At 42.6% G+C, this 15,707-nt stretch overlaps 1 protein-coding gene across 1 annotated transcript in view; it reads right to left on the bottom strand.

The window, feature by feature from the left end:
• Window positions 1-1,009: 1,009 nt before the first annotated feature.
• Window positions 1,010-15,707, bottom strand: part of LOC124258412 (selenocysteine insertion sequence-binding protein 2-like) — a 75,895-nt gene continuing 61,197 nt past the window's right edge. Inside the window, exons 14-18 of the mRNA XM_046692508.1 lie at window positions 15,234-15,441; window positions 13,845-13,950; window positions 7,813-7,927; window positions 5,857-6,011; window positions 1,010-4,809 (exon numbers count right to left, since the gene is read on the bottom strand). Coding sequence (XP_046548464.1) covers window positions 3,817-4,809; window positions 5,857-6,011; window positions 7,813-7,927; window positions 13,845-13,950; window positions 15,234-15,441 — 1,577 coding nt within the window. The 3' untranslated portion in view covers window positions 1,010-3,816. The remainder of the gene's footprint in view (window positions 4,810-5,856; window positions 6,012-7,812; window positions 7,928-13,844; window positions 13,951-15,233; window positions 15,442-15,707) is intronic.

The following is a 15,707-nucleotide window of genomic DNA, read 5'->3' as shown; positions in this document are numbered from 1 at the left end:
GGAATCCAGGAGAATCAGCCAGAAAAAATTGTGTTTTTCCAAAATTCGAACCGCATTCGGGAGAGAATGTCAAAATAATTATTTTTTTCAAACTTGCTGTTGGAATACTTAGAACGCACTTCGAACCCGCCTCCAGTGATTCTTACTCATTCCAAATGTACTGGATCACGAATGCAGCTCTAATGAATCGGAATACAGTAGGACTGACTGACTGAGTTTGGTTTTACGCCGCTTTTAGCAATATTCCAGCAACATCACGGCAGGGGACACCAGAAATGGGCTTCACACATTGTACCCATGTGGGGATTCAAGATCAAGATGGTGTATTGTACATAAGGCCTCTGGCCCGTATACATAGTATTGTAATGACAGGCAAGGTATGGACATTGCAAACAGTGGAAAGCATCATAACAATGTTAGAAAAAATAAATATAAAGAATCATCATGAGGGGATTCGAACCCGGGTCTTCGGCGTGACGAGCCGCCCCCGGAATACAGTAGGAAAAACTAGAATGCCGTTAGAATACACTAAGAATACTTAAAATGAATTTCGACTGCCGTACGAGGCCGGTTCCATTGCTGCGTGAATAGCACTCGAATTTAAGTTGGAACGTACCTCGAATGCTGTACGCATTTACATAGAATGCATTCAGAACCCTCTTGGAATGACCCCCGACTATGGATAGAATGTTAAAGAATGAAAACGGAATGCAGCTCGAATATAGAGAACTGTGTAGAGAACTTTCTTTTTTGATAATTTCTTTAGAACCTGGAATGAATCATTGATCATGTGGACTGATGGGCGACATGATGCACGCAACTGCTCTGAAAGGAACAGAGCTGTCGGAAGGGCCTTATTTCATACACTGGCATCCCTCTAGACGCAGTGATTTGTTTCTCGGCGTCCATTCTCTACATCTGTGCACACTGTACACACATTTGCGCATGGCATAAAGCCCTGTACCATGCTTCCACATCAGCATGAAGGCTAAATGACAAGGACTTCAACTGGAGCTTTGTGAAACTTTATTCTATTGTGTACAACTTATTCAAACCACATGTAAATTGCAGCAAGCAGTAGTGAGGGGGAAATAGCGGGTAACAGTGTCTTACAATGTTTTCAGAAGTCTTCCATTTGATTCCCAAACATTCACTGTTACTCCAGAGTTTGAGATAGATGAGGATTTACTTTCAGATGACCTTTGAATGATCTCTAAGTACCTGTATAGATTAGCATAACTTTGATAGAATGTTTATGGTATCCATGGATCTGCTGAAGGGGCACCTGTTCAGGGGGCATCTGCATAGGGGGCACCTGTTGAAGGATAACTGATGATGAATACATTGGTGAATGGTGAGTGTGATGATCAAGCCATCGGGTGATGACTGCTGAATGACTTGTATCAAAACGTTTTAAACATTTGGCATCACCAGACAACCTGTTTGGCCACTTCATCACCAGACAACCTGCTTGGCCATTTAATCACCAGACAACCTGTTTGGCCACTTCATCACCAGACAACCTGCTTGGCCATTTCAGCAATACTGACTAACATATTTAACAGAAAACCTTGACACATAATCTGCTGAAAAAGCTGAAAACCGGAAATTGCGGAGTAATAGGAAAATAGACATCATTAATATTGTATCATTGTCAAAAAAATAGATATCAACATACCTGCATAATTTCAGGTAAAAAATACTGCACTGTACTTAGCCTATGTAAAATACAAACTATCATAACGGAAAAAAGTAACTGTGCATAACATAAAATTGCATAAAATAAAAGTTATTTGAAAAGTTAGAAAAATAACCCTAAATAAACATGTAGCAAAGCACTGTGCATGAAATTTCATATCACGTATAGTGCTTGGCTCGTGCACTTCGTCTTTTTTCGTGCTTTTTTAAACGTGGAGTTCACATACTTGATATTGAAAATGAAGAACGGTTGATTACACTCTAGCCTCTGAATCTTGTGGAAAACATGCTAATTTCAACCTAAACTGCACTTAAGTCATGCCAGATTTCCTGAGACAGCAGAACATTCCAGTACTCCCCTAGCCAGCTGTTTCTCCGGACCTGTCGTCTATCGAGCACGCTTGGGATGAAATGGAGAGACGCTTACGTCAAGCCCAGAGTCAGCCATTGACGTCAGCTGAACTGGGACAAGCGCTGGTCCAGACATGGAACAACAACAATGTCGTCAGTGTCAAGCCTGCATCAACAGACAGACAGACACGAAACTGAATTTGTGAACTGACTTTTGACACCACATCTCTTAAAGTGCGTGTCACGATCATACAGATTTCGATATTATCCAGTCAACAGTTAATCAGTGATTAAGGAAAACACCACAAATCATGTAATTACCTTTTGGATTGAAAAATGGCATAACAACAAATAACGCACAGTTACTTTATTCCAGTAGTAATTAACATCTTGTTTCAGTATTTATAGTGTAGACACTTGCTTGATTGGCCAGTATTTATAGTGTAGAAATGACACTTGCTTGATTGGCCAGTATTTATATTGTAGAAATGACACTTGCTTGATTGGCCAGTATTTATAGTTTAGAAATGACACTTGCTTGACTGGCCAGTAAAGCTACACATAAACACCAGACAGCAGTCACTACTTACACTTCTGACCAATCAGCAATTGCCACCAAAACAACACAGGGAGATAACCCTTAATCATACTTTTATTTGCTTCTTTATAAGAGTTGATAGAGACAGAAACACTACAGCTATATTTATACCAGAAAATGTCTGAAAACTTTAACAATATAACACAGTCCATGCAGTAATATCTTCAGGAAGTGAATTATGTTCCTGCAAAGCCTGTAATCACCAAACACACTTTTCAAAATACAAAAATCATTAAGCACAATGAAAATAAATATTCACAATTTCAATTCCTGTTTTTACAATGCCTTAGATTATTTGTCAGTGGTCTCCATTAACACTGGTGTGTGTGTGAGATGGGTGAAGAAGGTGCACAGGATGCATTCAGATTCCAACAATAAATAGAGCAGTCCTCCTTCCCACAACAAGTTCCTGTACAGAACTACAGGTTGCCAGGTAACACAAACAATAAACAGTTAACAAACTCCATGATTGTCAGTATGATCACAATTATCATCACCATGGCGATATGATGATTTTTTGTTATAAAAATTAAGAAGTGCCATTTAGTGGGAAGCTGCACACAGACACACCACACACGCAATTCAACAGAACATAGGCTGGGGGGCCTGCATAGCAACTGTCAAACAATGACCACAGTTGTGAGTGAGTGAGTGAGTTGAGTTTTACGCCGCACTCAGCAATATTCCAGCTATATGGCGGCAGTCTGTAAAGAATCGAGTCTTAACCAGACAATCCAGTGATCAACAGCATGAGCATCGATCTACACAATCTGAACCACAGTTGTCAGCCACAGTGGTGTATGGAAGGGTCTAATGCCACATCTATCCGTTTCAACGATAATTTGTCAGATTAATGAGGGAATGACAACGAGACATTGGTTGCACACATCAAAACAGAATGAAAATTTGTAGGATTAACGATGAAAATCTGAAACTTGTGATCTCTATCTTCAAGACTAGGCCTTGCTGATAGACACAACTCTGTGATATAAAATGGCTAGAAGGTCAAGGTTACCATATGAATTATAATTCTGAATTTATCCCCAACCAAGACATAACAAAATACCAATACTCTCATTCCACAATCAACATATGTGTTTGTTTGAGAGTTGTATGCCGACGGTATATATATATACACACAAGGGTTATTGCATGGTCATCACTGATTGCTAAAGGTCGCCTTCTCCCGACTCACTGATTGGTTTAAGAGGCTGACCTTTCACATAGCCTTGACTCTCAGATTCATTTTCCGACTCTGTTACGCTTCCGCTGTGCACAGTATCGATATCTGAGTTCTCCTCCACTCCAGAGAGATTTGTATTGGACGCATCCACCCAGCTCTGTATGCGGTCGTTATCACTCAGCTTCAGGCGAGTCTGACCGGGCACTGGACTCTCACACGGCTTTGTGACATCGGACTTGCTCCTATCCATCCCTATCAAGTCCGTCATGATGGTTGAGCTCCCGTCGCCGATTGTCCGTGATGAGTGGGTCGACATCACCTCGCTTCTATCCAAAGTGCGGCCAGAATGTTGAGAGAGAATTTCAGCACTGAGATCAAAGTTTCCTGTGTGGATGGAGTCGATATGTGGCAGCTCCTCCACGGTGTCAGATGCATGCTGGGAACTGGCTGTGTCATCACTTTCTGAAAGCTCATCCTCCTCTTCATCCTCAGAATCACCTGCAGCATCACTCTCGTTTTCAGCCTCACTTTCACCTGCCATTCTATCATCCTGAGGTGAACTCTTTTCATTGGGAACTTTAACAGGGACATCTGAGCAGTCTTCTGTGTCTGCCTCGTTCCCGTCATCTATCTCATCCACTGACGATGGAAAGCTTGGAGCAGCCTTCACTTCAGGATGCAGGCCATTTTCAACAATAAGATAACTGCTTTGTGGGACATCCTTGACTATTTCATAGCCCTTACTGTCTGTCTCGGGTTCAGAGTGGGGGTAGTTCTCCGAGATTGGTTCCGAGAGTATGCTGCTGGTGAACGACATGACACTGCATCCCGATGGTGTTCGGGAGTGTCCCATGTGAGCGTAGATGTGGGCTGTGCCGCGGTGGGGGTTGTCCTCCATCTCCTTCTCAATGCACAGGACCATCTCATTGTACGCCTGCCGTGCCTTCTCTGTGTAGTCCATCAGCTTGTTGAACGTCTCCTGCAACAGAGAGGAAGCAATTGGTAAGTGAAGAAGATAGTAAGTTGGCTTTAACACCTGCTGTCAACAGAAGTCAATTATATTAACTTTGAGGGTGAAAATATCGGGGTACATATTCTTCATACGATCTCTGGAAATATCACTTTGTCATGATGACGTGACGTCATGAACAATGCTATGACATCATGTTTCTTCCATGACATTGCCTTCTACATGCGCCGACGAGTAGCCAGCCTATGTTTGAAAGCAAATTTGGGTTTATTTTTCTCAATTTGACGACTTCGGTAATAAACAGAATATTATATTCGTGCCCATATCATACTATGTTTACGACACTCATGCAAAAACATCGGTATATCCCTCGCTCTCACTCTGGAAATACCAACATTTAGGCACTCGTGTCGTAAACACAGTATGACATGGGCGCTCATATAATATCCTCTATATCTTGAGATGCATTAACTTGATATGGGGGAAAGCCTGGAGTGATACCTGTCTCCCAAATCTGCCACCGTGGACAAATCATCTGCTCGAGGGAACAACTTTACACAACGAATTGTGACACTTCTGACAACTAATGAGATACCGAACAACATTAAACTAGTGTGTCTCCAAAATGAAATGTCAAGATATACCCTAACAGATGCCTAGAGTTGAGTTACCTTGAAATTTATGAACTAACTAGCAACAGTAACATGAAAAGTGTCAACTATATTGGGAGAACCTCAAACTGACGCATTCTAGGGGAGATAACTCCTATATAACAATTTCAATAAACGTCACTGCCAAGTTCACTTGATAAACTTGTCCCTTTTACCTTTTGACTTGTGTCTTTTCTCGGGGGACACCAGAAATGGGCTTCACACATTGTACCCATGTGGGGATTCAAACCCGGGTCTTCGGCGTGACGAGCCAACGCTTTAACCACTAGGCGAGTTATTTAACCACTAGTCTAACACCATCCCTAGAGACTTGACACACTGTTTTTACTTTACTGATGATATATTGAACTAAGTACACTGCTCTCGGACAAGGGAGGTAACTCACTTCACAGCCATCATAGTTAAATACTCCAGCACAGCTGACAGGAACCAGCTTAGCACACGCCCGACCCAGAGCGCGGCGACCCAGGGCAAACACGAAGGGGATGTTCTGGTCCTGGCACATGTTGAGGATGTTGTTGAGGGCGTCGTCAAGACCTCCTGTAGTTGCAATGTTTTCATGGATTTTGAAGTTGTCATACATGTGCTACTCAACATATATACATGTGTTACTGAACATATACATGTGCTACTCAACATATATACAAATGTTGCTCAACATATATGTCTGTGTTACTCAACATATATACATGAGTTACTCAACATATATACATGTGCTACTCAACATATATATATGTTACTCAACATATATACATGAGTTACTCAACATATATATATGTTACTCAACATATATACACGTGTTACTCAACATATATACACGTGTTACTCAACATATATACACGTGTTACTCAACATATATACATGAGTTACTCAACATATCTATATGTGTTAATAAACATATATACACTTAGGCTAGACCCAGCATACTGAGACTCCATATATAGCGGAGAGTGTGTCTTTAAACCACACCCATGTGATGTTACACTTAGACTAGACCAAGCATACTGAGTAGAGAGTGTGTCTTTAAACCACACCCATGTGATGTTACACTTAGACTACACCAAGCATACTGAGACAAGAGTGTGTCTTTAAACCACACCCATGTGATGTTACACTTAGACTAGACCAAGCATACTGAGCGGAGAGTGTGTTTAAACCACACCCATGTGATGTTACACTTAGGCTAGACCCAGCATACTGAGTAGAGTGTGTGTTTAAACCACACCCATGTGATGTTACACTTAGACTAGACTCAGCATACTGAGTAGACAGTCTGTGTTTAAACCACACCCATGTGATGTTACACTTAGGCTAGACCAAGCATACTGAGTATAGAGTCTGTGTTTAAACCACACCCATGTGATGTTACACTTAGACTAGACTCAGCATACTGAGTAGAAAGTCTGTGTTTAAACCACACCCATGTGATGTTACACTTAGACTAGACTCAGCATACTGAGTAGAGAGTGTGTTTAAACCACACCCATGTGATGTTACACTTAGGCTAGACCCAGCATACTGAGTAGAGTGTGTGTTTAAACCACACCCATGTGATGTTACACTTAGACTAGACTCAGCATACTGATGTAGAGAGTCTGTGTTTAAACCACACCAATGTGATGTTACACTTAGACTAGACTCAGCATACTGAGTATAGAGTCTGTGTTTAAACCACTCCCATGTGATGTTACACTTAGACTAGACCCAGCATACTGAGTATAGAGTCTGTGTTTAAACCACTCCCATGTGATGTTACACTTAGACTAGACCCAGCATACTGAGTAGAGAGTGTGTCTTTAAACCACACCCATATGATGTTACACTTAGACTAGACCCAGCATACTGAGTGGAGAGTGTGTCTTTAAACCACACCCATATGATGTTACACTTAGACTAGACCCAGCATACTGAGTGGAGAGTGTGTCTTTAAACCACACCCATATGATGTTACACTTAGACTAGACCCAGCATACTGAGTGGAGAGTGTGTCTTTAAACCACACCCATATGATGTTACACTTAGACTAGACCCAGCATACTGAGTGGAGAGTGTGTCTTTAAACCACACCCATATGATGTTACACTTAGACTAGACCCAGCATACTGAGTGGAGAGTGTGTCTTTAAACCACACCCATATGATGTTACACTTAGACTAGACCCAGCATACTGAGTGGAGAGTGTGTCTTTAAACCACACCCATGTGATGTTACACTTAGACTAGACCCAGCATACTGAGTAGAGAGTGTGTCTTTAAACCACACCCATGTGAAGTTACACTTAGACTAGACTCAGCATACTCAGTAGAGAGTGTGTTTAACCACCCCTGTGTGACGTCGTCACCTTTTGATTGGATCTTCTCCAAGTTGGGTGAGATAATGACACACTTGATTTTCTTCAGCTTCAGGTGCTTTGTCACCTCCCGCAGCCCCAACACCAGCCTCCGCCGCATCTTCGCCTACAACATCAGCACCATCATTCAACTACATATATTTACTTACAAAACAAGTCCCTGTTACACACAATTTTCATTCTTAATGAGATAAATCAGATATATTTAAAAAAAAAATTTAATATCATAATATCAAAAAGAATGTTCATGCTATCAAAATTTCAAGCAGATTTTGCAACAGGTAGATGTTAAAACTCCGTGGACATTCGAGATGAATGGAGCATTCCAGAATCAGATCAATAATAGCCTCCTGGGTAATACTGATGGTCTTCAGACTTCCCCATACACTCCCCGCTGCTGCCTTTACTTGTACTGTTTGTTTGGACGCCAGCTTGAGCGTCCATTTTAACTCTCGGAGTTACGGGTGTTTGAAGAATATTTAAGGGCTAGAAACCGTTCAAAACGGTGGCAGAACACGTTTTTGACACGAGAGCGGATCGGTGAAATGCAGCCGGGGTCGCGGGGTCATTTAGCTTTTAAATAGTTCCCTCTTTAACAGGCTGTACCTCCGCTGTCCTTGGTTCTACGGTCCAAACGATTAGTGTTCTGCAATCGCCGTGATCCTAGCTATCTGACGCCAGACGCCTGGAAACCGCGGTGGCTGTGCGGTCTAGGCATCAGACTTTGTGCGATTAGGTGCCTGACTCTGAGGGTGTGGGTTCGAATCCCGGATGGGACTCAACCCAAAAAGTACTAGAATCTGTACTTTACTAAGAAAGTGCAATCCCAAATATAACGTATGCTACATATCACCACTTTCTAAAATGGCATTGTGTATTTCATACGTAGTGAAATTCAATCGATAATCTGCCCAATCCACTCGTAACATTTGACAGTTAGCTGCTTTCTGTTACGCATTTGTTTTTTACCGATAAGTCAGTTTTGACTTACTTTTTCATTATCATTAGGTTACAAAAGCTGCATAATGTTTTAGCAAGTCAAGTAGTAATCAAAACGATTGCGTAATTTCCTTTGCGTATTTGGGGTGCCACAGATATATTTGAGTGGGTATTTTGGAAATTTTGAAGTGTATTTGATGCAGATACACAGCTTATCTAGACTTCCGGGGCATAGTAAAAACATAGATCAATATACATCATATCTACAAGTCAGTGCAGAGTGAGTGAGTTAGTTAGTTTTACGCCACACTCAGCAACATTCCAGCTATATGGTGAGGGTCTGTAAATAATCGAATCTGGACCAGAATATCCAGTGACAACCGCACGAGCATCGATATGCGCAATTGTGAATTGATGACATGTGGCAACCAAGTCAACGAGCCTGACCACCCGATCTCTTTAGTCGCCTCTTACAACAAGCATGGGTTACTAAAGATCAATATTCTCACCCGGACCATCACAGGTTATTCAGTGTAGAACCTTACAACAGCAAGGAGCAAGGATCATGTAGCTACTGTTTCCGGGTCACGGAAGCATACAAGGTCAAACAGCTCCCGTCACACCCCATAAAATGTATGGTCAAAAACACAAGGGTGTTTTTCACATGTGTTTAATCACACTCAATAGTTATTCAATCTGGGTTTGACACATGAAATATTTTAAAATTTACAGCTAATATTCTGCTGCCAAAGATTATTGGCAAACAACCCCTGTCAGTTACAGTGGTCTTTGCACTTATTGGAAAATGTTGTTAGATTCACGCACTAAGCGTTTGTTTCTTTCTCTCATCACAGTAAACCTAGAAATGAATGAAACTCTCATCTGAAGGAGAAGTTCATCATCTTCTGCAAAGGTGTAAACATTAAAGCTCAGTTAAACATGAGTTGTAGGAGATATGATTACTGAAATTGGTCAGCAGAAATCTAACGATTTATACCAATGTATAAAACATAGCCCGTCCCACCTTCCTTGACGCCCTATATTTGTGAAGGATGGTCTGTTACATAAGTAAGGCCATCGTTTGGTTGGGGGGACATATTTGAAAAAAATAGACATAACTTGGTTTGAACTTCGTCTTATCTATTGTGTTTTCGATGTTTTAGTTTTTGGGACTGGCTGTGTTTGTTTAGGACTGGAAACGTTTTTTGACAGCCAGTACTTCAAGTTATTTTATACACTGCTTATACAGGTTCCTCATGTGTCAATCAAGTAAATTCCGGAATATTTACATCATTTATGTTTGCTTTGGCCTGTATGTTTGAAAATATCACAATATTCTGGAATAACATGTACTTTTACAGGGGTTCAAAAATCCCATCGCCTGACGCCCGGGACAAGTCAGTTTTCATTTCGGGCAATCAAATAATGGTATCTTACTTGTCCGTGGGCTCCTCGATAATTTCCACTAATGGTTTCAAACAAATAAACTTGGATTTAATTTCATGTCTGCTCAAAATGTAACTATTACATTTCGCAATGATAATAAAGTAGAGTTATCTTTCTTTGCTATTTATCACTTTTCAATAAATAGTCCAGTAAACATTAACATCAAATATCATGTTGATTTCTTCTTTCAAAATTACATTATCATAATTATGTCATAAAAACAGGGCAAGTGGAATATTAGTCGGGACAAGTCACTTTCTTAAAGTCACTTGTCCTGTGGCAAATGGCTTTTTAAAATAATTTTGAAGCCCTGTTTTTCTATCGAGTATTAACGCGTGAACAATTGGTTCAGCGGCTCCTTGCAGAATGACGTCCATGAAATCACCAAGTAATTCACAGGCTAAAGAATAATCTGATGAGTGAATAACTAACAGCCATTTTGTCAGTATGCCAGTAGATAGTCAGCCTCAGGGAAGATAACCATATTTCATTCTTCCTGAATCTATTACAGCTGGTTCCAAGGTCTGTCAGGGATACCACTGTAACCTTCTATTACAGCTGGTTCCAAGGTCTGTCAGGGATACCACTGTAACCTTCTATTACAGCTGGTTCCAAGGTCTGTCAGGTATACCACTGTAACCTTCTATTACAGCTGGTACCAAGGTCTGTCAGGGATACCACTGTAACCTTCTATTACAGCTGGTTCCAAGGTCTGTCAGGGATACCACTGTAACCTTCTATTACAGCTGGTTCCAAGGGTCTGTCAGGGATACCACTGTAACCTTCTATTACAGCTGGTTCCAAGGTCTGTCAGGGATACCACTGTAACCTTCTATTACAGCTGGTTCCAAGGTCTGTCAGGGATACCACTGTAACCTTCTATTACAGCTGGTTCCAAGGTCTGTCAGGGATACCACTGTAACCTTCTATTACAGCTGGTTCCAAGGTCTGTCAGGGATACCACTGTAACCTTCTATTACAGCTGGTTCCAAGGTCTGTCAGGGATACCACTGTAACCTTCTATTACAGCTGGTTCCAAGGTCTGTCAGGGATACCACTGTAACCTTCTATTACAGCTGGTTCCAAGGGTCTGTCAGGGATACCACTGTAACCTTCTATTACAGCTGGTTCCAAGGTCTGTCAGGGATACCACTGTAACCTTCTATTACAGCTGGTTCCAAGGTCTGTCAGGGATACCACTGTAACCTTCTATTACAGCTGGTTCCAAGGTCTGTCAGGGATACCACTGTAACCTTCTATTACAGCTGGTTCCAAGGTCTGTCAGGGATACCACTGTAACCTTCTATTACAGCTGGTTCCAAAGGTCTGTCAGGGATACCACTGTAACCTTCTATTACAGCTGGTTCCAAGGTCTGTCAGGGATACCACTGTAACCTTCTATTACAGCTGGTTCCAAGGTCTGTCAGGGGATACCACTGTAACCTTCTATTACAGCTGGTTCCAAGGTCTGTCAGGGATACCACTGTAACCTTCTATTACAGCTGGTTCCAAGGTCTGTCAGGGATACCACTGTAACCTTCTATTACAGCTGGTTCCAAGGTCTGTCAGGGATACCACTGTAACCTTCTATTACAGCTGGTTCCAAGGTCTGTCAGGGATACCACTGTAACCTTCTATTACAGCTGGTTCCAAGGTCTGTCAGGGATACCACTGTAACCTTCTATTACAGCTGGTTCCAAGGTCTGTCAGGGATACCACTGTAACCTTCTATTACAGCTGGTTCCAAGGTCTGTCAGGGATACCACTGTAACCTTCTATTACAGCTGGTTCCAAGGTCTGTCAGGGATACCACTGTAACCTTCTATTACAGCTGGTTCCAAGGGTCTGTCAGGGATACCACTGTAACCTTCTATTACAGCTGGTTCCAAGGGTCTGTCAGGGATACCACTGTAACCTTCTATTACAGCTGGTTCCAAGGTCTGTCAGGGATACCACTGTAACCTTCTATTACAGCTGGTTCCAAGGTCTGTCAGGGGATACCACTGTAACCTTCTATTACAGCTGGTTCCAAGGTCTGTCAGGGATACCACTGTAACCTTCTATTACAGCTGGTTCCAAGGTCTGTCAGGGGATACCACTGTAACCTTCTATTACAGCTGGTTCCAAGGTCTGTCAGGGATACCACTGTAACCTTCTATTACAGCTGGTTCCAAGGTCTGTCAGGGATACCACTGTAACCTTCTATTACAGCTGGTTCCAAGGTCTGTCAGGGATACCACTGTAACCTTCTATTACAGCTGGTTCCAAGGGTCTGTCAGGGATACCACTGTAACCTTCTATTACAGCTGGTTCCAAGGTCTGTCAGGGATACCACTGTAACCTTCTATTACAGCTGGTTCCAAGGTCTGTCAGGGATACCACTGTAACCTTCTATTACAGCTGGTTCCAAGGTCTGTCAGGGATACCACTGTAACCTTCTAACCTACAGCTGGTTCCAAGGTCTGTCAGGGATACCACTGTAACCTTCTATTACAGCTGGTTCCAAGGTCTGTCAGGGGATACCACTGTAACCTTCTATTACAGCTGGTTCCAAGGGTCTGTCAGGGATACCACTGTAACCTTCTATTACAGCTGGTTCCAAGGTCTGTCAGGGATACCACTGTAACCTTCTATTACAGCTGGTTCCAAGGGTCTGTCAGGGATACCACTGTAACCTTCTATTACAGCTGGTTCCAAGGTCTGTCAGGGATACCACTGTAACCTTCTATTACAGCTGGTTCCAAGGTCTGTCAGGGATACCACTGTAACCTTCTATTACAGCTGGTTCCAAGGTCTGTCAGGGATACCACTGTAACCTTCTATTACAGCTGGTTCCAAGGTCTGTCAGGGATACCACTGTAACCTTCTATTACAGCTGGTTCCAAGGTCTGTCAGGGATACCACTGTAACCTTCTATTACAGCTGGTTCCAAGGTCTGTCAGGGATACCACTGTAACCTTCTATTACAGCTGGTTCCAAGGTCTGTCAGGGGATACCACTGTAACCTTCTATTACAGCTGGTTCCAAGGTCTGTCAGGGATACCACTGTAACCTTCTATTACAGCTGGTTCCAAGGTCTGTCAGGGATACCACTGTAACCTTCTATTACAGCTGGTTCCAAGGTCTGTCAGGGATACCACTGTAACCTTCTATTACAGCTGGTTCCAAGGTCTGTCAGGGGATACCACTGTAACCTTCTATTACAGCTGGTTCCAAGGTCTGTCAGGGATACCACTGTAACCTTCTATTACAGCTGGTTCCAAGGTCTGTCTACCGCCATTTGGCAGTGTGTTTACTGCTGTTCCCCAAGTCAGTCTATTGGCATCCCCAGATCTGTCTACCATCATTCCCCAGATCTGTCTACCATCATTCCCCAGATCTGTCTACCATCATTCCCCAGGTCTGTCTACCATCATTCCCCAGGTCAGTCTACTGGTGTTCCCCAAGTCTACTGCCATTTGGAGATCTATCTACTACTGTTCCCCAAGTCAGTCTATTGGCATCCCCAGATCTGTCTACCATCATTCCCCAGGTCAGTCTACTGGCGTTCCCCAAGTCTACTGCCATTTGGAGATCTATCTACTACTGTTCCCCATTTCTGCCTATTGCCGTTCACCAGATCTGTCGAGTGTGGCTACCTTCACAGGGTCCTTGTGGAACATGCGGTCCTGGAATCGGACCAGGTCCTGGAGGAACTCTGTGCAGCACATGTCGATGTCCTTGTCCAGTACCTGGTTACAGTACCTACAACAACAGCCAGGGGTCAGCTGACATTCTGCAGTGTGTGCAAAGCAATATTTTCTCAGAATAGCTGTGAGTTATTTCCATTCACAAAAAAACATATTTACTCTCTGAACCTTTGTGACACTGACAAAGAGTTATCTCCTGCTAGACTTTGATGCAACTTACTGCCATGAACTGTATCTGTGGTTTGCAAATGTGAAGAATTTTTAAAAAAGTTTGTTGTTGTTTATTCAATTCCATAGAATCATACATATGTAAGGCAGACATGTTACATGGACAATAAACATGTCAAAGATCATTAATGTTTTGCAGGTCATGGAATACGGTAATGGGTACATATATGTTTTAACAGATTATTTTATAATTCACAATATTACAAATACATACACATACACACATATACATGTAAACCTGCCACTCAGTTATAGAGTGATCTTTGAGACTAAGTGGGGACTTACTCTCTGAACCTGCCACTCAGTTATAGAGTGATCTTTGAGACTGAGTGGGGACTTACTCTCTAAACCTGCCACTCAGTTATAGAGTGATCTTTGAGACTTTGAGACTGAGTGGGGACTTACTCTCTGAACCTGCCACTCAGTTATAGAGTGATCTTTGAGACTGAGTGGGGACTTACTCTCTGAACCTGCCACTCAGTTATAGAGTGATCTTTGAGACTGACTGAGCCTCTCTAGGAGTGATCTTTGAGACTGAGTGGGGACTTACTCTCTGAACCTGCCACTCAGTTATAGAGTGATCTTTGAGACTGAGTGGGGACTTACTCTCTGAACCTGCCACTCAGTTATAGAGTGATCTTTGAGACTGAGTGGGGACTTACTCTCTGAACCTGCCACTCAGTTATAGAGTGATCTTTGAGACTGAGTGGGGACTTACTCTCTGAACCTGCCACTCAGTTATAGAGTGATCTTTGAGACTGAGTGGGGACTTACTCTCTGAACCTGCCACTCAGTTATAGAGTGATCTTTGAGACTGAGTGGGGACTTACTCTCTGAACCTGCCACTCAGTTATAGAGTGATCTTTGAGACTGAGTGGGGACTTACTCTCTGAACCTGCCACTCAGTTATAGAGTGATCTTTGAGACTGAGTGGGGACTTACTCTCTGAACCTGCCACTCAGTTATAGAGTGATCTTTGAGACTGAGTGGGGACTTACTCTCTGAACCTGCCACTCAGTTATAGAGTGATCTTTGAGACTGAGTGGGGACTTACTCTCTGAACCTGCCACTCAGTTATAGAGTGATCTTTGAGACTGAGTGGGGACTTACTCTCTGAACCTGCGACTGTGTATTTTCATCATTGCCTTGAGGTCCTTGCTGTGGCCGCCGGTGATGGGGCTGTTGACGCCAGAGCTGAGGGGGCTAGTCCCAGGGGACAGCGGGCTCATGGAAATTGGGGACGTTTGGCTGATGGGGGACAGGTCGGCACTGGTTGATGCTCCGTTGCCAAGCTCCATCGAACTCTTGGAACTCAAACCTGTCAAATGAAGAGCAATTTTTGTGAACAGCACAGGTTGTTAAGAACATATTAAGGACTTAATCTAACCCCAAAAATCAACAAGAATCTGACATGACACCGAGAGCACGATGTAGTTGAAACTAAGTATATCTGTCTTTGTAGAGGTACCAAGGTGAGGGTGCTGAGTGTCTGTGTACATCGGTACAAGAACATTATAGTGTCAACCACTGCAGTATTGCTGGAAAACAGCTGAAAACAGCACTAAACTCACTGTCGCTATGGTG

Source organism: Haliotis rubra, unplaced genomic scaffold (genome assembly GCF_003918875.1).
Source record: "Haliotis rubra isolate DU_JTF1 unplaced genomic scaffold, ASM391887v1 Scf692, whole genome shotgun sequence".
Taxonomy (NCBI): domain Eukaryota; kingdom Metazoa; phylum Mollusca; class Gastropoda; order Lepetellida; family Haliotidae; genus Haliotis; species Haliotis rubra.
This window is presented reverse-complemented; position numbering and strand designations above follow the sequence as displayed.